Consider the following 25369-nt stretch of genomic DNA (forward strand, 5'->3'; position numbering starts at 1 on the left):
GTACTTCACTCAGAGGCAGGAAGAGTATTTGTCTCTGGAGCCTCTTACAGAAAGATGCACTTCTACTCCCTCATGAGTTCTTTAATTCTCTCTGTGTTCTTCCTCTACATCTCAGGTAAGATCAATGCTGCATCATTCCTGTGCACTGGAGGTGACTTCTTTTCTGTACACATTTACCTCTTTAAACATTCTTTTATTAACTCATCAATTTCAGGGGATTTTTATTACACTCTTAAAATTATGGGTTAAACTGGGTTAAAATCAGCCAATGATTAATTTTTTTCCTCATTTATTTTTGTTCATTAGTTTTTAGTCACACAAAAAAAACACATTGTATATGTAACCGAGAAAGCATTTTTCAAAATAGAGCTTTAAATAAACTTCCTTTTTTTGTTGCTTCTTCTCTGTAGAGTCTGAGAGTGTGAAGACACTGAGGAATGTAGCTGTAAAAAGAGGAGAATCTGTCACCATTCCATGTTTTTATGATGAACAATACAAATCAAACCCTAAATACTGGTGTAAGGGGTATTACTGGAGCTCCTGTGGAATAGTAGCCTGTACAAACACAAGTGGAAGAACATCAGTCACTGATTATCCGACCCAGAATATGTTTACTGTGGAACTCAACAGTCTCCAAGACTCTGACTCTGGATATTATTGGTGCGCTGTGGAAATTGGAGGGGATGAGACCCTAGATAATGGTGATTATTTGTACCTGACGGTCAGTGCAGGTAAGAAGTCTCTCTGTGTGAAGTAGAATCTGTTCACTGTAACTTAAAGCTTGTTTGACATGTTTACAGCACTCATTCTCTGCCTCTTTATTCAGATCCTGCTGTGTCTGTGATAAACAGCAGAGTGAGTGGTCAGGAAGGGGGCAGTGTCAGTGTCCAGTGTCTCTACAGAACTGCTTATAAAAATACACAGAAGCAGTGGTGCAGATTTAGAGACTGGCGCTGCTACAATGGGGGGAGGACTTACACATCCCAGAGTTCAGCAGTGTTGGTCAGTGATGATGGGAGAGGACCGGTCAGTGTGGAGATGAGTGGACTGAAGAAGAGTGATGCTGGCTGGTACTGGTTCAGTGCAGGAGAAGTGGGAGTTACTGTTCACCTCACTGTCACTGAAAGACCTACAAGTAAGATCACATCTATCAGAAACACTGGCCATATCTGCTGACCGTCCTGCTGTAACTGTGCCATTAACATCAGTTTATTTCTCCTTTTCAACAGCAACAGCAGCTGTGACTACAATTTCCTCAACTGAGAAAACCAGCATCTGAGGTCACAGTTATAATTACAAATCACACTGGAATAGATCAAATTTAAATGAATTATTAGACAATGTTTGTTTGTTTTTCTAGGTTCCTTACCTTTATCCAGAAATACAAATTTAACCACAACATATCAGTAAGTAGTGAAGTTCTACACATTCATGCCTCACTGTAGCAGGCTTTTACACTTTGCTTTTTTTGCTTAAAAGCAGCTGCCCAATCTCCAAAATAACATTTGTGAATGTACAAGGTCCAAGTGAGTGTGAGATAATGCAAGACATGTATGGTTATGTTTTTAAAAACAGTTACCACATTTTCTTTTTGCTTCTTGCACAACAACAGCTTTCTCTGCAGTAAAATCAGCCTCCTCTGCAGAAACAACTCCTGGACAAGTTTACCACACAAGCAACAAGGAGATTGGGCCAAAAAAGTATTTGTGAATATATAGTGCCTTGCGAAAGTATTCATTCCACTTGAACATTTTAAGCTAAGATTCAACCATAAAGATATAAAATGTTAATATTTTGTGAAGAATCAACAACAAGTGGAATGAAATGTATTGGATGTGTCAAACTTTTTTAACAAATAAAAAACTGAAAAGTGGGGCGTGCAATATTATTCGGCCCCTTTACTTTCAGTGCAGCAAACTCACTCCAGAAGTTCAGTGAGGATTTCTGAATGATCCAATGTTGTCCCAAATGACTGAGCATCATGAAGACCAAGGAACACACCAGGCAGGTCCAAGATACTGTTGTGGAGACGTTTAAAGCCGGATTTGGATATAAAAAGATTTCCCAAGGTTTAAACATCCCAAGGAGCACTGTGCAATTAATCATATTGAAATGGAAGGAGTATTAGACCACTGCAAATCTACAAAGACCTGGCTGTTCCTCTAAACTTTCATCTCGAACAAAGAGAAGACTGATCAGAGATGCAACCAAGAGGCCCATGATCACTCTGGATGAACTGCAGAGATCTATAGCTGAGGTGGGAGAGTCTGTCCATAGGACAATAATCAGTCATACACTGCACAAATCTGGCCTTTATGGAAGAGTGGCAAGAAGAAAGTCATTTCTCAAAGATATCCATAAAAAGTCTTGTTTAAAGTTTGCCACAAGCCACCTGGGATACACACCAAACATGTGGAAGAAGGTGCTCTGGTCAGATAAAACCAAAATCATTGGCCACAATGCAAAACGACATGTTTGGTGTAAAAGCAACACAGCTCATCACCCTGAACACACCATCCCCACTGTCAAACAGGGTGGTGGCAGCATCATGGTTTGGGCCTGCTTTTCGTCAGCGGGGACAGGGAAGATGGTCAAAATTGATGGGAAGATGGATGGGGCCAAATACAGGACCATTCTAGAAGAAAACCTGCAAGAGACCTGAGACTGGGATTTATCTTCCAACAAGACAATGATCCAAAACATAAAGCCAAATCTAGAATGGAATGGTTCACAAAAAACTATCCAGGTGTTGGAATGGCCAAGTCAAAGTCCAGACCTGAATCCAATTGAGAATCTGTGGAAAGAGCTGAAGACTGCTGTTCACAAACGCTCTCCATCCAACCTCACTGAGCTTGAGCTGTTTTGCAAGGAAGAATGGGCAAGAATTTCAGTCTCTCGATGTGCAAAACTGATAAAGACCCCAAGCGACTTGCAGCTGTAATCGCAGCAAAAGGTGGCGCTACAAAGTATTAACGCAAGGGGGCCGAATAATATTGCACGCCCCACTTTTCAGTTTTTTATTTGTTAAAAAATTTGACACATCAAATAAATTTAATTCCACTTCACGATTGTGTCCCACTTGTTGTTGATTCTTCACAAAAAATTTAAATTTTATCTTTCTTTGAAGCCTGAAACGTGGCAAAAGGTTGAAAAGTTCAAGGGAGCCGAATACTTTCGCAAGGCACTGTATGGAAGAATTTATTGATTCTGTATGTCAGAGACTGATTTAACTGTGTGTATGGCAGCGAGTGCTTGGAAACACTTTAGTTAAAAATACATTATTGTGTTCATATTATAGGCTTTATGATGGTTCTTACTTTTGTTTAATGAATAACTTACACAGGTCATGTGTCTTCATTTACTGCAGCAATGGAAAATCCAAGCTGCTCTTTATTTTACTGGCTGTAGGCCTCGGACTCCTGCTCCTCTTCTGCGTTATAACCTTCAAGTTGAAAAAAACAGTGTTCAGTAAGTGTTCATCATCAAGTCATTCTTTTACAGGCTTTTCCATCAAAACTACACCGTTTTCTGTTTACCTCAGATGCTGTCAATCAGCCATGACAGGTTTTTTATGCTTTGTTATTTTTTATTTTAGTGATGGGGTTGGATGCTAATGTTGCTAAACTTAAACAAGCCTAAGTATTTATTCAATTCTCTTTACGTCTGTCTTTAATTGGTGACTAATAATGTGTAATGTGCTCTACTCACTCCATCTCTCTCTAACAGAAGCAAATCAAACAGAGACCAGAGAGAGCAGCAGTAACTCTGCAGTTCACACAGTAAGTGCTCTGAGTGATGGGTGACTTCATGTTTTCTGAGGTTTGCTGTTTAACACGTTGCAGTAGTTAGTAGTTGCAGTTGTGTATTTGGCTTCAGATTTTGTCACTGGTTTGTGTGTGTGTGTGTGTGTGTGTGTGTGTGTGTGTGTGTGTGTGTGTGTGTGTGTGTGTGTGAAAGAGACCTCTACAGCTGAAGCAGAAGACTCAGTGATATACAGTACTGTGACCCAGAAAAAGAATGTAAGTCTTATTTTTCACATCCATCAAATTTAAACTGTATTTGATCACTGAATCATTAAGACACTGAATCAGGGGTTGCTGATGTGATTGTATTTATGTTTATATCCATGTGTTGAATGTGTGTATAAACAATAATGACTTTAACTATTGTGGATCATAGAGTTTTGAGTTAGTAAAATCCTGTGTGTCCATAGCCTTCGTCTGCTTAGTTATTGAAAGAGATGAGATTATTCTTTAATTCTAAAGCGGTCCATTTTTCAGCTCTCTCCAGCAGCCGGGGATGATGCAGTGATCTACACCTTAATTTATTATTTTTTAAAATGCTTTTCAGCCTTCTGCTCTTATTTTGTTGTCGGTTTTGATTCCAGATGTACACAGCTGTAATTGTGAACAAACCTCCTCACAGACAGTGACCTGAGGCAGGGCCTAAACCCACAACTCCAGGACCCTGGAACTGTTTGACAACTATATACTTGTGGCCTATTTTACATACATAAATGGAAATATGTTACTACAATAAATGTGTAATGTCACTTCTCCACTGCATGGGTCCGTCTCTACATGACTCGGCTCGCTTAAAGCTTGTAGCTTTTCTACTGGCAGGGCCGGTGATGTTGCAAAACCTCGTCTCTAACAAGAATCGCTTAAAAACCACAACAATGGCAGCAGTAAAGTTCGGTGCTGTTTACACATCGTGTATTCAAGCATTGTTGCATTTTTTGGACTAAACTCGGCTCTGCACCCCAGTTCTCACAGATCAGTTTCACTTTAGCGTTTGGCTATCACTGGAAATTTTGTCGGCCATCGGCCCAAGGAGCATATAAACCTCTTCAAAACACCTCATAGGGTAAAGTTACGAGCTGCCTCTGTGAGTCCGATAAAAATAAATGTGAAAACTGCTGAGCTTTTAGAGATTTTACAAGCAACAGTTTGTGCTGGATTTGAACGAGCTCTGCATTTCTTGGTGATTGACATGGCTCTGGCCAATCAGCGCTCTGCAGAGTTTACACGTCACCATTTAGTTCCTACTCGGCACGGTTGGAACCCCGAGCTCGCTGGGACTGAAAACCAACCCAGCTCCAGAGACCAGATTTGGCCAGTGGAAAAGTAAGAGCCGTGCCGAGTCGTGTAGGTTCTATGCAGTGAAAAAGTGCCATAAATGTGCAGAAGTGTGTTTCTGTAGAGGGCTGCACCCATTAAATAAAATATATTTGACTTTTGCATAGAACTTTATACGTCAAATATTCCACCTGAGATGTAAGGACAATTGTGCCATACTGAACTCGTCAGACTTGCTGCCCACTTTATATCACCCCTTGAAGAGATGAGGGCTCTACTGCTACTGAATATGAACACGGCATTTTTACACTTCACAATAATAATAGCTGTGATACTTTAAATAGTTTTTAATCATTTTATAGGAACAATAGTATTACAAACAACAGAACACAATGAAACTCAAAGTAAAAATACTACTGCCATAAAATAAATACTTTAGCACACATTTATAAAATATAAGAGCAAGGATGAATACAGTGTGGTCTTAATGAACATTTACAGCACAATAACAGAGCACAGGCTAAATTAAGCCACAAAGCATATATTTTCCTTAATAAGCATGTATCAGCTTATAAAGGATCTTCCACCAACTGAACTGTAAGTGATCATAGAAGGATGCAGTAAACCTGAGCTGATTCGTTGGTTGGATAATGAATGAATGAATGAATGATTATAATAGGTTATAAAGCATAAACAGATAAATAAAGTATGCCAGATACAAGAGATAATGAAGCAGTTGAGTAAAGTGGTTTATCTATCCATCCATCCATTATCTGTATCCGCTTATCCAGTTCAGGGTCAGGGTGGGTCCAGAGCCTACCTGAAATCATTGGGCAAGGCGGGAATACACCCTGGAGGGGACGCCAGTCCTTCACAGGGCAACACACACACTCACACATTCGTGGTTTATCTAAAGATTTCAAAATTATTTTTTAAATTGCTGCTTATTGCTTAACAGCTCCAGGATCACAGCATGTGTTGAATCAGTTGCGTGCCACACAGAACTGTTCTGACTCCCTGAAACAGAACATAGAACAGAAATTTAATGAATGGTACTGTGATAGGTTTAAGTTCTATTTCAGAGCGTCTGCATGTACTGTACTGATCAACACTGACCTTGTTACCCTCAGTATTTTCACTGTGTTCGTACTTACGTGTGCAAACATGTCTCTGTTGCTGTACGAAGAATCAAGAAATGAAAACTTTGTCATTAACACAGTCAGAATGCAGCAGAATAAACAGCAACCATAAAGCTACTGTTTTAAAACAAAGTATCTAATACTTGTAGAAATGTTTAAATACTTATTACAGGTTCAGGTTTTGTTGATCAAAGAGAAATGTAGGTGTTTGTACCTGGAGTGTCCACCATTTCCTCAGTTTGTTTGCCTTTGAAGGCTGTCGTATCTGCTGCTGTTAACATAAGAAATCAGATAAACTCTTTATAGAAGTGCTGCAGAGGACACAACACTTATTTAAAGCTGAAATAAACATCTATACATATGTATAATGGCTTATTATAAGTGCATCACACAGTCATTCACACAATCACAACTGTGGACAGTTACACAAACTCACTCTGTTGCTCAAACACTTAATATCCAATTAACATACAGGTGTTGTGAGGAAAAACTGGAGCACAAAGAATAAACCCACACAGACACAAGGAGAACACACCAAAGTCACAGACAGTGACAGGAAGTAGATATTGAACCCACAACCCCAGAACTCTAGCTGTGTGACAGTGTCATTATCTGTTTCACACTTTGCTGCCCTTGTGTCTTTAACTTCCACTATTTACTGATAAGAAAAAGTGACTGCCTTTACCTCGACTGATCACAATGTCCTCTGTTTTCGGACTGCCAGAAGCTGCCATCACAGTTGTTAATGACAGAAAACAAGAGGAAAGATGTTAGTGGGATATTGTTACAGCAGGACAATCAGCAGATATGGGCAGTATTTCTGATAGATGTGATCTTACTTGTAGGTCTTTCAGTGACAGTGAGGTGAACAGTAACTCCCACTTCTCCTGCACTGAACCAGTACCAGCCAGCATCACTCTTCTTCAGCCCACTCATCTCCACACTGACCACTCCTCTCCCATCATCACTGATCTGCACTGCTGAATTCTGGGATGTTAAGCAGCTCCAGTCTCTAAATCTGCACCACTGCTTCTGTTTATTCTTATAATCAGTTCTGTAGAGACACTGGACACTGACACTGCCCCCTTCCTGACCACTCACTCTGCTGTTTATCACAGACACAGCAGGATCTGAATAAAGAGGCAGAGAATGAGTGCTGTAAACACGTCCTCCATCAAACAAGCTTTAAGTTACAGTGAACAGGTTCTACTTCACACAGAGAGACTTCTTACCTGCACTGACCATCAGGTACAAATAATGACTGTCATCTACGGTCCATTTATCTCCAATTTCCACAGTGCATCTATAATCTCCAGAGTCAGAGTCTTGGAGACTGTTGAGTTCCACAGTAAACATATTCTGGGTCGGATAATCAGTGACTGATGTTCTTCCACTTGTGTTTGTACGGGCTACTATTCCACAGGAGTACCAGTAATACCCCTTACACCAGTATTTAGGGTTTGATTTGTATTTTTCATCATAAAAACATGGAATGGTGAGAGATCCTCCACTTTTTACAGCTACATTCCTCAGTGTCTTCACACTCTCAGACTCTACAGAGAAGAAGTAGCAATAAAACAAAACAAAAAGGAAGTTTATTTAAAGCTCTATTTTGAAAAATGCTTTCTCAGTTAAATATACAATGTGTTTTTTGTGTGTGACTAAAGACTAATGAACAAAAATAAATGAAGGAAAAAATGTAATCATCTGATTTTAACCCAGTTGTTAATAACTTTAAGTGTGTAATAAAAATCCCCTGAAATTGATGAGTTAATAAAAGAATGTTTAAAGAGGTGAATGTGTACAGTGCACAGGAATGATGCAGCTTTGATCTTACCTGAGATACAGAGGAAGAACACGGAGAGAATTAAAGAACTCATGAGGGAGTAAAAGTGTGTCTTTCTGTACGAGGCTCCAGCGACAAATACTCTTCCTGCCTCTGAGTGAAGCAGCTCCACTTCAGAGTTCTTCCTGTTAATTCAGATTCTTAATATTTCTCATCACAGAAGCTGATCATAATCAGCAGTAATTCCACTTCTCGTGCTCACTGTGATTGTGTACTAGGTGTACTACCTTCTGTAGTAGATATAAACACTAGCTTGGCAACTAGTATGGACATAAAGCTTCAATGCACAGTGTAGTCTTTACACTTTACACACACACACACACACACACACACGGTTGTCTCGAACTGTGCTTTAACACTTGAATGGACAGGATTCCGTAACTACTAGAACAAGCACCATGGTCATTTTGACCATTCAATATTTTCATGCGTATTGATGATATCTTAGAGCATGTATAAATAAATACATTCATTTTGTTACAATAAGTCATAAATGTCATAAAGACAATAATAAATTGTATTAATGAGAATTTATTTATTGATATTTAATGTGCAGTACTAGTTATTATACTATTTATACTTTTTATTTATATACATAATACATAATCCAAAATGTGGAGTGGAGCACTGCTTGAGCATTCTTTGCATCATTCATGTGATTCTTCTTCATGACCTGGTCTTTCCTGGTTTATGTGCTCAGAACACTTTTGTGACTTTTAATATTAATTTCAAAACAATGTTAGATTAAAATATACTCCAATATAATTAAAGTCACAGCTATTTTGGAATTTGGAGGGGGGGGGGGGTTATTATGTGAAAGTTATTATAATCTCAAGATTTCAAAAAGGTCAAAATGACTGTCTCTTCCTTTCTACTGTTTAATAGTGACCTCTAGCGTCTGATGTAGAGCATAGAACACAAAAGACATGGACCTAAGCTTCCTCAGAATGTGCAGTGGACTGTCCTTTTCCTCTAAACATTCTCTGAACTGGTCTTTTTTTTAATCACAATGTACATTAAATATTTGTAGGTGTGGAGCAGCTCAGGATACTGACACATGGTGGTTATAGGACTCACTGTGAACTTCTGTTATCAGTTGGAGATTTGCTGCACAAAATGACAGTTGTAATATTTCAGATCCACCAGAAGGGGGCAATAGCAGCATGATCTCAGACGCCTTTTATACGATTACTCCTCCCTTAAACCCGTTAAATAAGATTCCTTCATACCTCCCTTAAAATCATTCAGAGTCTGTCGGCGCTGCACTGGAGAGAAGAGCACAGTTCACAGACAGTTCACTGTTATTTGGGGTTGTAAATATAATGGTTATTCATGCACTGAATTGTAATAAATACAGTGATAGTGCTGTGTAAAGCTATTTACTCAAACAAGATTCCGCCAGAGGACATGTGAATTGTCTCTATATCTGGAAAATCTGTACATAGCAAAAAAAATATTTAAAGTTTGCCCATTGTAGAAAATAAATTAAGAGGAAAAGAGGAAGCACACTGAGGTGGAGCTGCTTCACTCAGAGGCAGGAAGAGTATTTGTCTCTGGAGCCTCTTACAGAAAGATGCACATTTGCTCCATCATTAGTTTTTTAATTCTCTAGCACTAGGGCAGGTGCAGGTGTTAGATTATTAGTTCTGAATCACAATAGCCAATCCAGCTTAGCCCAGAATGTACTGAATGGGGCTGTGTGACTTCAGGAAACACCACATCCGTGCTCCACAGCCCAAAGCTTTGAGGGTTTATACCCCTCTATACTACTGCCATTGAGCTTGGTGACATTCATGACATTCATGCTTTTTATACACACTCTCTGTGCACAACTGTCATCTGCTTCATCAAGTGGTCATGATCTCCTACGCTTAGCATACATCTGTATCTTACACATACCATGTTTATTTTATCTGTCTATGTAACATAAAACTATACTTAGTAGTTCTATAATTACAAGTGAGTGTGGCTGCAGAGCTGTGAATGATTAATCCCTAATAATACCTGATGAGGTGGTGGAGCCTTGTTTGTCTGGTAGAAACAAAACCTTACTGAGTTATTAAAACAATACAGCCATGAAAGATTGTGTAAAATACCTCAGCAGTACAGATGTTATCTCAATTAAAAGTGGTATAAACTATATTCGCCTCTGCTTGATCTCATTTATTCGATAAAAGCACTCTTAATTTTGTTATAAAATAGTCATTTAATCTGAGGATGAATACGTCATGCTTCTCTCGAATAAATATAAATGCAATCATTTTCAATAATGAATTTTTATTTCATTTATTATTTTGTGGGCACGGTAACGCAACAGTTATTGTCACGGCAACACAGCTCCAGGGTTCTGAAGTTGTGGGTTTAGTGCTCACCTTCGCTCACTGTCTGTGAGGAGTTTAGTTTGTTCTCACTGTGTCTGCCTGGGTTTCCTCCATGTGCTCAGGAGTTCTCCCAGAGTCCACACACATATATTTAAAGGTGGATGGAGTGTGCAGAACTGACCATGGGTGTGAATGTGGGGTGTGTGAAATGCTCTGTGTTGGACTTGCACCCTGTCTCATGTGTAGTCTTGCTTTATACCCAGTGAATCCAGGCAGGAGGCCCACAGAAGTCAGAAAATGAATTAATAATGTACTGTTTCGTTTACCTGGAGAGTCTGAGAGTATGAAGACACTGAAGAATGTAGCTGTAAGAAGTGGACTCCTGCTGCGCCACCGTAAATTGTATGAAATGCTATTTAGGGAGCTTTGAATAATACAAATATTTTGTTTGAACGTCAATACGTTATTCATTCATTTATTGTCTGTAACCGCTTATCCGGTGGGTCGGGAAACTACCTGGAATCACTACAGGTGCAAGGCGGGAATATACTCTGGAGGGGGCGCTTTCACATTCACTCATGCCTGGGCACTTATTGAGCAACCAATCCATGTACCAACGTGTTTCTGGACCGTGGCAGAACATCGGACAAAGGAACCCACCAAACTCCTCACAGACCGTCACCTGGAGCGGGGCTCGACCCTGAAGCTGTGTAACAGTGACACTGAGTGTTTTCGCCACCGTGCCGTCGGTCAATACATTTCACTGGTTTAAATAATGAATTCACAACTAGTGAATCATAAGAACATCAGTAACATCAATAAGAACATCAGTCACTGATTATCCGACCCAGAATATGTTTACTGTGGATCTCAAGTCTCCAAGACTCTGACTCTGGATATTATTGGTGCGCTGTGGAAATTGGAGATAAATGGACACCAGATGACGGTGATTTTTTGTACCTGACGGTCAGTGCAGGTAAGAAGTCTATCTGTGTGAAGTAGAACCTGTTCACTGTAACTTAAAGCTTGTTTGATGGAGGGCGTGTTTACAGCACTCATTCTCTGCCTCTTTATTCAGATCCTGCTGTGTCTGTGAACAACAGCAGAGTGAGTGGTCAGGAAGGGGGCAGTGTCAGTGTCCAGTGTCTCTACAGAACTGATTATAAGAATAAACAGAAACAGTGGTGCAGATTTAGAGACTGGAGCTGCTTAACATCCCAGAATTCAGCAGTGCAGATCAGTGATGATGGGAGAGGAGCGGTCAGTGTGGAGATGAGTGGACTGAAGAAGAGTGATGCTGGCTGGTACTGGTTCAGTGCAGGAGAAGTGGGAGTTACTGTTCACCTCACTGTCACTGAAAGACCTACAAGTAATATCACATCTATCAGAAATGCAGAATCAACAACAGCAAATCAGTAAGTAGTGATGTTCTAATACAGCTACACTTTCGCATGGTTTTGCCATTTGCTTGTGCAAAGAAAAAAGAAAAAAAAAAGCTGCTGCACATTCTACACAAATAACTTCTGTGAATGTTCATATTTCAAGCAAGTGTGAGATGAAGCATGATAAGTATTCAGAACTATAAGATTTTAACCCTATTTGAAGTATACACTCACAGTTTTAAATCAGTCATATTACTCTATGACAATGCAATGTTTCTTTCTTATTCAGTAAGTACAAGAAATATAAGCAGCTCTAATGCATTGTATGTCCAAATTATTTCTAGACTACTTTTATTTATTTGTTTATTTTGCATGTTTGCAGGACAACTGCTTTGTTATTAGTAAAACCAGCCTCTCCTGCAAAAACCACTTCTGAACCTGGTGTCCAATCAAGTGACATTACGAAAAAACAAGACAAGTAATTCCCACATATTATTAAATGTTGTTTATTATATCTGTATTTCAGAAACTGAAGAACCTGTTTTAAAATTCTTAAGTTAAAAGTATATTACTGTGTGATAAAGAAATGTATCTTATATATGTATCAGAGTCTGGGTGGAATTGGGAGAACTCCCATAGTTTCCCCTGTCCATTCTTTGGGGTCTGTTTAAAGGATATTTAGAGCTTATGTGTTGTTGATGTCCTTGATTATACCCATTTCTGGTGATGCCACAAAATATATTTTTATCATTTTATTTGTTCATTAAATAACTTGAACATGTCATGTGTCTCCGTTCACTGCAGGAATAGAAACGGCAAGCTTAGCTTGTTTCTACTGGCTGTAGGCCTTGGACTGCTGCTTGTCCTGGTCTGGATTACAACCTCCATGTTGAGAGAACGGTCAAGTAAATATTCATCTGACATTAAGGGCTTTTGTCTAATTTACACTGTTTGACACTTATCTATGAGTATAATGTGCTCTTTTTGGTCAATCTCTCTATAACAGAAGCAAATCAAAAAGATATCACAGAGAGGAGCAGTAACTCAGCAGTTCACACTGTAAGTGCTGTGAGTGACCAGTGGTTTCATGTTGTTTGAGTTCTAGTGTTCAAACACAGTGCAGCTGTTAGTAATGTGCCTTTTTATCATCATATTTTGTCATTGGTATTGTGTGTGTGTGTGTGTGTGTGTGTGTGTGTGTGTGGGTGTGTGTGTATAAAACAGAACACTACAGGTGAAGATGCAGAAATGTACACTACTGTGTGTAAGAAAAAGAAGGCAGGTCTTCATTTTTTCATTTTTTCATTACATCTCTCTGTAGATTGCTTTTAAACACAGTGCTACCAAAAACAGAAGTTTCATTCACGATATAATTGTTCTAGGTTTATGAATGTGTTTATGGGAAGCGCATTTGTGAGGTCAGACATGGTCTTCACACTAATTCATCCCAAAGGCTATCTGTTTGAGGTCATGACACTGTGCAGGCCAAGTTCTTCCACAACAAACTCACTCATCCATGTCTTAATGGACCTTGCTTTTTTCACTGACCTGTAACAGGGAGAACACAGCCTCTGTCATTGCTATTCTGGGCTCAGCACTACAGAAACTGAACTATGTACATTTTGGAGGAGGATACACATAACTCTCCTAAAGTCAATCTCATGTCAGTTCACTAGTTTACTCCCACTTGTGCACAGCCTTATACATCACATTTTGTATTTTTGTCAGGTACAAAATACACCAAATACACACTTTCCTGTTTTAATACACACAAAGAATTTAAAGCATGATTCAATTCCTCCTAGAAAAATATCATAAAATCATTTGCATCTAAATGGCTAGCTTTTAGCCATATAACCTATCTATTCAGAGCAGGAGAGGGTCAGAAACAGGAAGAACACTTCAGTCAAATGTATTTTATTCAGAGGCAGGAAGTGTATTTGTCTCTGGAGCCTCTTACAGAAAGATGCACTTCTACTCCCTCATGAGTTCTTTAATTCTCTCTGTGTTCTTCCTCTACATCTCAGGTAAGATCAATGCTGCATCATTCCTGTGCACTGGAGGTGTGTTCTTCACTCTCTCACTGCTTTAAATACACTTTGATTAACTCACCTGCTCCAGGGTGCAGAGTGGATACTGAATAATAACATTTAGGACGAGGGTGAAATGTGTTTGCTCAGTTATGACCAGTTTATTCCTCTGATATAGTTCTGAAGCAGTTCCTGAGTCGGAGTAACACTGTTGTACCATTTGACTTCTTCTCTGTAGAGTCTGAGAGTGTGAAGACACTGAGGAATGTAGCTGTAAAAAGAGGAGTATCTCTCACCATTCCTTGTTTTTATGATGAACAATACAAATCAAACCCTAAATACTGGTGTAAGGGCTATTACTGGAGCTCCTGTGGAATAGTAGCCCATACAAACACAAGTGGAAGAACATCAGTCACTGATTATCCGACCCAGAATATGTTTACTGTGGAACTCAACAGTCTCCAAGACTCTGACTCTGAATATTATTGGTGCGCTGTGGAAATCAAAGGTGGTTCAGATGACGGTGATTATTTGTACCTGACGGTCAGTGCAGGTAAGAATCTCTCTGTGTGAAGTAGAACCTGTTCACTGTAACTTAAAGCTTGTTTGATGGAGGACGTGTTTACAGCACTCATTCTCTGCCTCTTTATTCAGACCCTGCTGTGTCTGTGAACAACAGCAGAGTGAGTGGTCAGGAAGGGGGCAATGTCAGTGTCCAGTGTCTCTACAGAACTGATTATAAGAATAAACAGAAGCGGTGGTGCAGATTTAGAGACTGGAGCTGCTTAACATCCCAGAATTCAGCAGTGCAGATCAGTGATGATGGGAGAGGAGCGGTCAGTGTGGAGATGAGTGGACTGAAGAAGAGTGATGCTGGCTGGTACTGGTTCAGTGCAGGAGAAGTGGGAGTTACTGTTCACCTCACTGTTACTGAAAGACCTACAAGTAAGATCACATCTATCAGAAATACTGCCCATATTTCCTGATCATCCTGCTGTAAATTTTCTTGTATTATAAAGCCAAAGAGACTATTTTATATGTTGCAAAATCATTAAAATACTGTAATTCATTTATGTAATCTGTGTTCCATGTTCTACAGCTATGACAAGAAAATCAGGGACTACACTGTAAGTAATGACCTTCATTATGTGACATTTACCTTTAAAAACAGCTGAATTTCACACTTTCCCTTCGTTTGCTTTTAACAGAAGAACAGCCTCCTTTTCTGCAGTGACTTCTGACAGAGTAAATGGCTCGAGCAAAAGCAGAACAAAGCAAAATAAGTAATTCACTCAAAGAAAAATAAAAGATGTGTTTCCTTCAGGTTAAATGTGCCCAGGGTGTGTAAGCAATGCTAGTTTAATCATATCATGTGTCTTCATTCATTGCAGAAGTGGAAACACCATGTTTCTCTGGATTCTACTGGCTGCAGGACTCGGACTTTTGGTCAGCGTTGTGACCTACCTGTTGAGAAGAATGTTCAGTAAGTGTTCCCTGTCTTCTATTGTCATAGGAGCTGTATTGATCTGTATTTCAACAAAAATAGTACGACATTTCCAAACTTTTATTTGGAAATCTCATTCTGAAACTGATGCCTGCAATACATTATAATAAATGTGGAACAGGGTCAGTTCTAGAAAATAGAGCAGTGATAAAGAAACACTTCAAAAATTTGATACATCATGGTTGTGTATAACAACAGATCAGTGAGTAATCCTGTTTAAGGTTATTACACCCTCTAGAATAAACTCATAATCTAAATAAATAAATAGTTGCACCCAGAATCATTTGACAGGAAGGAAACCTGGTGAATAGGTTTGACATCGTGGGACATCTGAATGATTCAAGTTTAATGCTCAGCCAGCAGTAAAACCAGGGCCGGTGTTCTGACGAGTTGTGCTACCTTGTCGAAATGTGCTACTTTGCAGCTCTGCACATGCTCAGACCCAAAAATGTGGTATTTTACGTGATAAATCTCTTTTATATTTGTTTACCATTATTATTTTCTTGAGTGTTGCAAAATTGTACACGACTAATTGAATGTAAAAAAAAAAAAATTAAAAAAAAAAAAATATATATATATATAAAAGCATTTCTTATCACTGTAATTGCCCTATCATTTTTTAATAAGGAGATTTATGCTGTGCATATCTCCTGCTTATACAGCATTTCTGATGAACTACATTTAGCTTATATGAGTCTCACCTACTGTTTTATTTAAGCAACTGTACATATAACAGTACGCTATGGCAGCACATTCCGACAAGGTAGCACAGCTCGTCAGAACACCTGCTCTGTGGGTGGTGGTGAGGGTTGAGAAGGGGTTGCCATTGCCCACCCAAATATCCTCTCTGCCCACCCACAAAGCACGCTGAGCCAGCTGAACCTTTGCTTATTTCTGATTGGCTCATTGAGTCGACAAACTGCCACCTGTAGCTCAGCAGAGCACACGAGTTCTGACACTGTGAATAGGAGAGGAAGTGATGTAATAGGACTGACTTTAAGCTCAAACCCGCATTGTAGAGTTGGCTTAACTTTTGGCGACATTTTACTTGGTATTTCTTTCACAATATCATTCTGGTTTCTTAGTCGCAGTTACTCTCTGTTAGTTCACATTGTAATTGAAGTATTTTACAAATTGTTTCTGTTATGCATATAATCTATACATTTAATACATTTATAACAATAAGAAAACTTCTCACATGCACCCTATTCCTGAGTCTGTGTCTGTGTGCTCTCTCAGGAGCTTGTGTTGAGTCTCTGCTTTTATTAGGATCCTTTCTGTTTAGAAAGTTGCTAAACTGTCTAATAAAAGTATTATGGGGCCAATTCTTTCAAGGTTTTTTTTTCCTGAATCATTTACTTTGTGAAGAAAAACTCGAGTGTGTTTAGATAGAGCTAGCTAAAGAAATATTATGTTGTCAGCTACAATGTGTGATGTAAGTCCTATTATGGATATGTAATGCCCAGATTTAAGGTGGAAACCATGAGAAGCATGTAAAGGTGTTCTTTTTTGGTCACATTATCATGACAAAATTTTACGTGTCTTTCATAAGAGGGACACTCGAAACATATACGCACATGAACCGTGTCTGCCTGTGTAGTGATGATTTAAACAAACTTTCTGATACACAGACACGTGAAAGACTCGATTTTTAAAAATGGATAAATGTGGCCAGAGTAAAGGAAAATGGGAAATGGTTCTATTGCAGTTGTTTTTCTTGCTTGTTGTGACATCTAATGACGTATACGCTATTTGCAAGGTCTGGATGGATTTTGTTTTTTTTCCTGATATTTTTCTCAGACACAGAATTACAAACAACGGTGGAGGGTCATATGAAGCTGTTAATAAATACGCACTAATCTGTAACACTTTGCATCTTGGTCTTGCATTTGTGTCTAAGCTCTCCTCAGTGAACATAGTGTACTATCGATACTGGTCAATACAAACCTTTTAAAGAAATATTCCTAATGTAAAGGTTGAGGTTTTCTGCTTAAATGCAACCTATTCTGGATGCATTTGTCAGCCACATATGAAGAAGTCTGGCATAGCATTAGCATACTGAAAGACACTAATTCTGTATGTGTAGCTCAGTAAATATTGCCCATATCAGTCTAAATACTTAATAATGTATTGCTCCTGGTTTTCTTTATCTTCCTTCAGAACATCATTGTAATCTGACCCTTCTTTGGGAACATTGTTTTTTGATGATGAGAATATATAACTTTCCAAATTCCTAATGGCACATGAGTCATTCCATATGATGCTACACATATATATAGGAATTATATTGGGAATTTATTAGGAGTTTATTTACAAAATTCTATGTTCATGAGGATAATAGTCAAATATTTGTTCTGATTTTAATCCACACATTTCAAACTGTTCTAACCACTGCTTATAATAATAAACTTTTCTATTCTATATTATGTACTTTATTCCGTTCCATCACTACTTCACCAACTACAAACAGATCCAGCCGAGACCAGAGAGAGGATCAGTGACACCACAGTTCAAACAGTCAGTATTAATGCTGATAAGTGGCTCTTTTGTGCTCGTTGTTTCTCTTGGATACTCCCCTGCTCAGATAGAGTTATTATTTTTGAGCTATGCATCTTGCTGATGTGTTTTCCTTTGCCATGTCTGTGTTCTCTTTTCTTTATGTTATTAAAGTTTATTAGCTATAAATGCAGAATAATGCAATGTTTACAGCTTTTCTGTGTGTATTTGCCTTGCTCTCAGCTCTCTCATAGATTTGTACTGTCACTGCTGTTCTTCTCTGGCTTTAGATTTGCAGGTTTTGAAGCCCATTTCTCAGTAAAATGATTTTGGTTGTTTAAACAATAGTAAGGCTGGTGTGTGTGTGTGTGTGTGTGTGTGTTTAATAGCCATCTGAAGATTCAAAGACATACACTAAGATGAAACCCAAAAAAAGGAAGGTAAGACCATTCATCTGCCTTTAAACTTTATTTGATCACTGAAACATTAAGAGACTGAGAAAGGTGTCTGTGACTTTATTGTATCATGTTTTTTTCTGTTATTGTGGTTTTATGCATCGCTTTTTATATAAAAAAAAAAGCCAGAATGGTTCTATAAATTATCTTTGGCCTGTTTTACACTGAAAAACCATTAAAAAAGCACATTATTTCATATTATACCTAATTAAATATGTTGTGTTTTCAAAATAAACTAATTTAAATGCTACAACAGATTATAGAAAAAGGTTTGACAGCAAAGTGTTCACAACTTCAGAAATCTGCCTTTCTCTTCCACAACAGCTGAAATACATGCAGTAAATGACACCTTGTGATAAATTGTTTCAGGTGTTGGTTTTGTGTTTCCTGCAAACCAATCTTAGCCTATGCAGCAGTATATAGATCTTGCTTGTCTTTTCTTGTGTTTCAGAATGTGTCACACATTCTCTTTTGGGAACAGATCAGTTTAAAAGAAGGCCAAGTCAGCCCCTGCACCTTCTTCTTTCACAGCCGTGGCTTTGAGCGTTGTCTTGTTGAAATGAGCATTGACGTCCTTAAAAAGGTCTCTTCTAGGAGGCAGCAGTTTGCATCTTTTAACATTAAAGTTAATGCTAGAACAAAGTTAATGCTAAAAAAAGAGTGGTTATATCCACTCTTAAAAACAATTCTTGTCCCTCTATACTCTCCCTAAAATGCCCTAATCACAGAGTGGATGCATGAAATAGTAGAAATTAAAACATTGATATTTTGTTCACAAAGTCTGTGCAAATTTAAAAATTACTTTGTTCTTATTTTGAATTCTCCACCCAGTGCCAGCTTTTTCTGATTTACAGGTGTATGGTAGAGGACAGTAACCAGAATGAACTTTGATCCAGTTCTGATAGTAATTGCTCCTCACTGGCATCAGACTAAGAGCGGCATGGTGGTGCAGCAGGTAGTGACACAGTCACAAGTTGTGGGTTCAAGTCCTGCTCCGGGTGACTGTGTGTGAGGAGTTTGGTGTGTTCTCCCTGTGTCTGCATGGGTTTCTTCTGGGTGCTCTGTTTTCTTCCCACGGTTCAAAGACACACGTTGGTGGGTGGATTGGGACTCATAAAAGTGTCTGTAGGTGTGAGTGAGTGGTCTACAGATTGTAGGATTGGGAAAGAGCAAGGCCAAGAAGTTAGTGAAGTACTGCTCTGTCTTAGCAGTTACAGGGAGCCTGTGCTGTATATATGGAGAAGACAATGTTACCTCTATCCATGAGAAATGTATATTGTGAATTTAATCATGAACTTTGTAAAGGTTTTGGATTTTACAAGTCAAATCCAAATTAAGTATTAAAATGTAACAGAATTCTGCAGTTGACACCTCAATAATGTATATGATTACTGAAACATTATCAGACTGACTTATCAATAGTAATAACTATCCACAGCCTTCATCTGCAGCAGCTCAGGAAACTGATTCTATCTACGTCAATGTAGCCTCAACTTACAAAAATACAACTGTAAGTGACTTTAATGTCATAAATTAGATTTCAGTTTAGATTTAAAGCAAGCAGAGAGATCCTTTTATTTCTAAAGCGTTTCCATTTTCCAACTCTCTCCAGCTGCCGGGGACGATGAAGTGATGTAAAACTCTGTAAGAGGTGAGTCAAAATACAGTATAATTTATTATCTGATGGGTTTATTACACTTTTTAGAATGTTTCTAATTGTTTCTGTGCTGATTGCAGTTGTGCGTGGCTATATTTCTGAACAAAATACCAGGCCACATCATTTACGAAGAAGAAGGATGCTGCAGTTCAGTTCAAACAAATCAAAGAATTCATCACAAAATACAAAAAAAACATAATTTCACAGCTTTAATAGAAGTATTCACATCACAGTGTACAGTGAAGTGGATGTAAAGATTACTATGATATACCCATGTGTAGTTTTCATACATTAAAGTAAATATGTGCATTGGTGAATACATTAATTCATCACATATTTTAGGAGAGCCCATAGTCATCACCTTCTATTCCTTCTGACCACTGCAGGGTCTTGAAACAGTTTTCTGTAAATGGCCCATTACCTCTGTTCTCCAACTCTAGTTTTAAATTCTGTGAACTTTGTGCATTTATCATTTTTTAACACTTGCTTTTAAAATAATTAATAAAATATTATTAACATATTTATTCAGTACTTGAGGCTTTTTAAATGCTAAGTTTAACATATTTGGGGAAAGTTGTGCTGTTTCACAGCCCATATTTAGTGCTTTAATTGTTACATTAAACAAAGTTTAACATTAAGTGTGTAAATGTGTAGAAGTGTGCTTTCTATTCCTCCTGAGATGTGAACACAGTGAGTGCCAAACTCAACAACTCAAATATTATCATTTACATAAAGCTTCTCTGCTCTTTACCTACTGCAACCAGCAACTACACAGCTGTTAAGGGAAGTGCAGCTGAATTCAGAAAAACACAGAGATTTGAAATAGAGGTGAGGTGCAAAAGAGCAAAATATAAGTAACAGTACAAGCAGGTTTTGATGGCTGTTGATTTGGCTCAATGTTGTTGTGTCCAGCTGCTGCTATTCTGGAGATTTCCACACTCAGGTACAAACACCTCAGAGAACACTACATTAAGAACATTTGTTGTTCACAAGTTAATGTGCTCCCAGCATCACAATGTTTTTAAATTTCTGTGAGAAAACCAGCAGTAATTTAGTGAGTGGAGCAGGGGCATTTTCCCCTTTTTAGCTTCATTTAACACAGAGACCAAAATAAACATAGCACAAAAAGTAAGGAAATTTGTGTTTAGTAGATTATCTCTTTATTGAAACAATGCTTCTTGGGAATGAATCTGATACCGTTGTAAAGCCTGTTAATTTCCCTAAATGGAGCCACATTTGTAAGGAACATGCATTTGTGGGATGAGCAGTAGAGCTGAGTATGGGTTGCGCCCATGAACAATTTGCCAAATATTCTCTGCCAAAATCGCCAAAAACCATATTAGTCACACACAGGTTGTTTTTACACTTTTTTACCCTATTTTTCAATAGAAGTTAGAATATTAAATAGAAGACCACCAAGGAGCGAGTATTATTTTGGTGGCGGGGGCGCTGCCCTCGTAAAGATTTCTTTCAAGAGGCTACTCAGAGGCTGGGCTGACTGCTATGCTGTCTTTGTCCACTAGAGGGAGGCAAAGGTCTACTCCCCAGTAATTGCGTTCATCACCCAACGCCTGATCATTTCCCTATTTAAGGGCTGCTTACAACCGCTTTCGTGCTTAGCCTTGGTTGCCTAAGACAGCGGTCAGCTCAACCCCTGAGTAGCCTCTTGAAAGCGATCTTGACACCAAAATCACACCCGATCTGTGGTGGACTTGTTGGGTCCCTGCTATTGGAAAAATAGGGTAAAAAGTGGCAAACAACCCATGCGTGACTAAAGGTCCTGTGTGATCAGTTAAGCTGAGAGTATGGACAGAGTGTAGAACCAGGAATGTGTTCATAAATTTATGACTGATTGGTGAAAGACTGCTCTCTATTAAGATAAAATATATTTAATTTCACTGTACGAACATGATGAGACGTTGTGTGATAGTCTGTAGATTGTTATTAAGTTACATAAATAGAGTATGTATATTTATAGTCATTTACACAGTACTTTGTTAAAAACAGTAACAGGACAACACACACACACACACACACACACATTATACTTTCATCATGACAAATCTCATGTTACAAACTATTAAACCTCCTGTTTAATTTGCTCACCTCATGTATTCTGCCACTGTGACTCTATTGGTGACAGAACTGCTTTACAGATACTTCTTTTTAGAAAATGTGTTATGACGTCCCTCTGTAGAGCACTGTACTGCCAAATAAAAATAATAATAAAAATAAATAAATAAATAATTTCAACATGAGAAAAAATATTTTTGTATGAGTGTACAAAGGGGAACCAGGCTTGTGCAGAAATATGTAAATTAAGAAGTACAATCTACAACCCTCCAGTAGCTTTATTCACACTTCTTTTATTATTAACCCTTTATTTATTAGTAAAACCTCATCAGTGTCATTTCACAGTGAAGAGTATGGGTTTGTTAGACTGAAGCAACACTGCAATAAAATGTTTATGAAGCACATTTAAATCAGTGAAAGACTGAAAATCACAAAAAACACCTCCAGTGCACAGGAATGATGCAGCATTGATCTTACCTGAGATGTAGAGGAAGAACACAGAGAGAATTAAAGAACTCATGAGGGAGTAGAAGTACATCTTTCTATAAGAGGCTCCAGAGATAAATACTTTCTCAATGAGTGAAATATCATATTCTGATTGAAGCAGCTCTATTTCAGAGCTCTTCCTCATTTCAGCACTTGCTGCTACTGACTGTGGATCAGTGCAGGGTTGTACTTTTTTCAACTCCAGATTACTTTGCAGCTGCAACGTTTCCAACTCACCAACAGGGGGCAGCAGCAGACTATAAAACACTGAAGTATAAAAAGATTCAGGTTGTTTTAAGTCAGAGAACACTGACTGCGTCCAGAAATGTTTGCTAGTCCCCCTGTCCCTCCCCTCATTTCTTACTCTCCCTCTCTATATCCAGAAAATTGTTGAGGAATCGAGGAAACAAGCAGAGCCCAGTCCCTAATGGAGCCCCGTGTTTTGAAATTCTTCTTAAAGTCTACACTTTGATAACATCAGCACCATAAAACCTATATAGAAAAGGACAAACAAAGTATTTACATGTTAATACCTCTCCCTTCCCAATGTCAAAAGGTTATAAACAAAAATGACTTTCCTTCTTAAAGGGTTTTGTGTAATAGATCTGTGCTGATCCTGGGTCATTGTCGCTCTCAGTGAAGGCTGCACTAACGGCCGATAGAGGGCACTCAAGGGCGTTTGACTGGAAAAGAGAAAAGAGACAAACTGCAGCACTGTGATCCAGCAATGACTGTAATAACACACACACACACACACACACACACAAACCAGAATATAAAGCTTGGTTGAACCATGTGCTCGTGGCTGACTACCCTCTCTGTTGTGAACACGGTTAGGTAAAACTGAAATGTGTAACTTTTTTGGGCAGTGTACACTGATGTGTCCTTCACTGGAAGCTCCTCCAGTGTTCGGACTCCGTACTTAGGAACAGGGGAGGGTCCGTATGAAAACACAGCAAAAATTAAGGTTTCTGGACACGGCCTGTTCCACAAATCAGGATTAACCTTCTCCCTTTATTCCTGCTCCGGTAAGTGAAGGATTTGAGAAAAACAGAAATAAGAGTAATGAACTCTCACAGTCATTCATTACGAATTTTTTAAATAAAATATCTAGATCAGAACTAGGTTAACACTTTAAACCAGTTTAAACCTGAATTATATTTGATTTATTCTCTTTTTTAATTCACATAATAATAAATCAATATATATATTTTTAACCAATCAGAACCAATACAGAGCAGGAGAGGGTCAGAAACAGGAAGAACACTTCAGTCAAATGTACTTCACTCAGAGGCAGGAAGAGTATTTGTCTCTGGAGCCTCTTACAGAAAGATGCACTTCTACTCCCTCATGAGTTCTTTAATTCTCTCTGTGTTCTTCCTCTACATCTCAGGTAAGATCAATGCTGCATCATTCCTGTGCACTGGAGGTGTGTTCTTCACTCTCTCTCTGCTTTAAATACACTTTGATTAACTCACCTGCTCCAGGGTGCAGAGTGGATACTGAATAATAACATTTAGGACGAGGGTGAAATGTGTTTGCTCAGTTATGACCAGTTTATTCCTCTGATATAGTTCTGAAGCAGTTCCTGAGTCGGAGTAACACTGTTGTACCATTTGACTTCTTCTCTGTAGAGTCTGAGAGTGTGAAGACACTGAAAAATTTAGCTGTAAAAAGTGGAGGATCTCTCACCATTCCATGTTTTTATAATGGAAAATACAAATCAAACCCTAAATACTGGTGTAAGGGGAAGTACTGGAGCTCCTGTGGAATAGTAGCCCGTACAAAAACAAGAGGAAGAACATCAGTCACTGATTATCCGACCCAGAATATGTTTACTGTGGAACTCAACAGTCTCCGAAACTCTGACTCTGGAGATTATTGGTGCGCTGTGGAAATCAAAGGCGGTTCAGATGACAGTGATTATTTGTCCCTGACGGTCAGTGCAGGTAAGAAGTCTCTCTGTGTGAAGTAGAACCTGTTCACTGTAACTTAAAGCTTGTTTGATGGAGGACGTGTTTACAGCACTCATTCTCTGCCCCTTTATTCAGATCCTGCTGTGTTTGTGATAAACAGCAGAGTGAGTGGTCAGGAAGGGGACAGTGTCAGTGTCCAGTGTCTCTACAGAACTGATTATAAGAATAAACAGAAGCAGTGGTGCAGATTTAGAGACTGGAGCTGCTTAACATCCCAGAATCCAGCAGTGCAGATCAGTGATGATGGGAGAGGAGCGGTCAGTGTGGAGATGAGTGGACTGAAGAAGAGTGATGCTGGCTGGTACTGGTTCAGTGCAGGAAAAGTGGGAGTTACTGTTTACCTCAATGTCACTGAAAGACCTACAAGTAAGATTATTTGCATCTGAAACACTGCCCAGAACCAGACAGCAATGGATGTACATCTGCAGATCTCTTATGACACACATCTGGCCTTGAATAATGTCATTTCTTATTTTCAACAGCAACTACAGCTGTGACTACAATATCCTCAACTGTGACCAGTATCAGTGAGACCACATCAGGTATGATCACAATATTGTGTTAGAATTGATTAAATTATTTAAAATTAAAACAATTAATATTTGTTTTTCTAGGTGTTACAACGACTAAAAATGGACCCTCAACAACAGCAAATCAGTGAGTAGTGAAGTTCCGCTACACTTTCACACTTCAGTGTAGCATACTTTTACCCCGTGCTTTTTTGCAGAACTGCAATGGTATTTTCTGAAAAAAAAAAAAACACTTCCCTAAGACGTACAAGTGTCAACCAAGTGTGAAATGAAGTAATGAAGCATATACAAAATATTCTTCTGTATGGCAGTGCAAGCTCTAACAGCCTTAGGTCAGAGACTAATTTCTGGAGGAACTATGTTTTAGGAAGGCTTTACACTAGAGAGAACATTGCT

At 38.7% G+C, this 25369-nt stretch overlaps 2 protein-coding genes across 2 annotated transcripts; one reads left to right on the plus strand and one right to left on the minus strand.

Annotated features, from left to right (window-relative positions):
* Positions 1 to 607: 607 nt before the first annotated feature.
* On the plus strand, positions 608 to 25267 carry LOC136678540 (polymeric immunoglobulin receptor-like). The gene is made up of 10 exons (XM_066656587.1): positions 608 to 731; positions 827 to 1162; positions 3742 to 3770; positions 14037 to 14349; positions 14451 to 14767; positions 23812 to 23860; positions 24102 to 24416; positions 24519 to 24809; positions 24926 to 24985; positions 25058 to 25267. The coding sequence occupies exons 1-10, from the start codon at positions 608 to 610 to the stop codon at positions 25102 to 25104; spliced, it is 1881 nt and encodes a 626-aa protein (XP_066512684.1). The 3' UTR covers positions 25105 to 25267.
* LOC136677817 (polymeric immunoglobulin receptor-like) lies at positions 6062 to 8097 on the minus strand. The gene is made up of 7 exons (XM_066655468.1): positions 8055 to 8097; positions 7450 to 7770; positions 7057 to 7347; positions 6903 to 6944; positions 6432 to 6488; positions 6233 to 6254; positions 6062 to 6095 (listed from the first exon to the last, which is right to left on the minus strand). Exons 1-7 carry the CDS (start codon positions 8095 to 8097, stop codon positions 6062 to 6064), a joined length of 810 nt encoding a protein of 269 aa, XP_066511565.1.
* Positions 25268 to 25369: the final 102 nt, after the last annotated feature.

This window comes from Hoplias malabaricus, chromosome Y, assembly GCF_029633855.1.
Source record: "Hoplias malabaricus isolate fHopMal1 chromosome Y, fHopMal1.hap1, whole genome shotgun sequence".
NCBI classification, from domain to species: Eukaryota; Metazoa; Chordata; class Actinopteri; order Characiformes; family Erythrinidae; genus Hoplias; species Hoplias malabaricus.

Excerpts from the sequence above, each read along its gene's own strand:
- LOC136678540 (XM_066656587.1), top strand. The coding sequence starts at position 608 with ATGTTTACTGTGGAACTCAACAGTCTCCAAGACTCTGACTCTGGATAT. Across the intron at positions 23,861-24,101 it reads GTTCTTCCTCTACATCTCAG|AGTCTGAGAGTGTGAAGACA; the intron begins GTAAGATCAATG and ends TCTTCTCTGTAG. Across the intron at positions 24,986-25,057 it reads TATCAGTGAGACCACATCAG|GTGTTACAACGACTAAAAAT; the intron begins GTATGATCACAA and ends TTGTTTTTCTAG.
- LOC136677817 (XM_066655468.1), bottom strand. The coding sequence starts at position 8,097 with ATGAGTTCTTTAATTCTCTCCGTGTTCTTCCTCTGTATCTCAG. Across the intron at positions 7,771-8,054 it reads GTTCTTCCTCTGTATCTCAG|AGTCTGAGAGTGTGAAGACA; the intron begins GTAAGATCAAAG and ends TCTTCTCTGTAG. Across the intron at positions 6,255-6,431 it reads GGAAATGGTGGACACTCCAG|CAACAGAGACATGTTTGCAC; the intron begins GTACAAACACCT and ends TTCTTCGTACAG.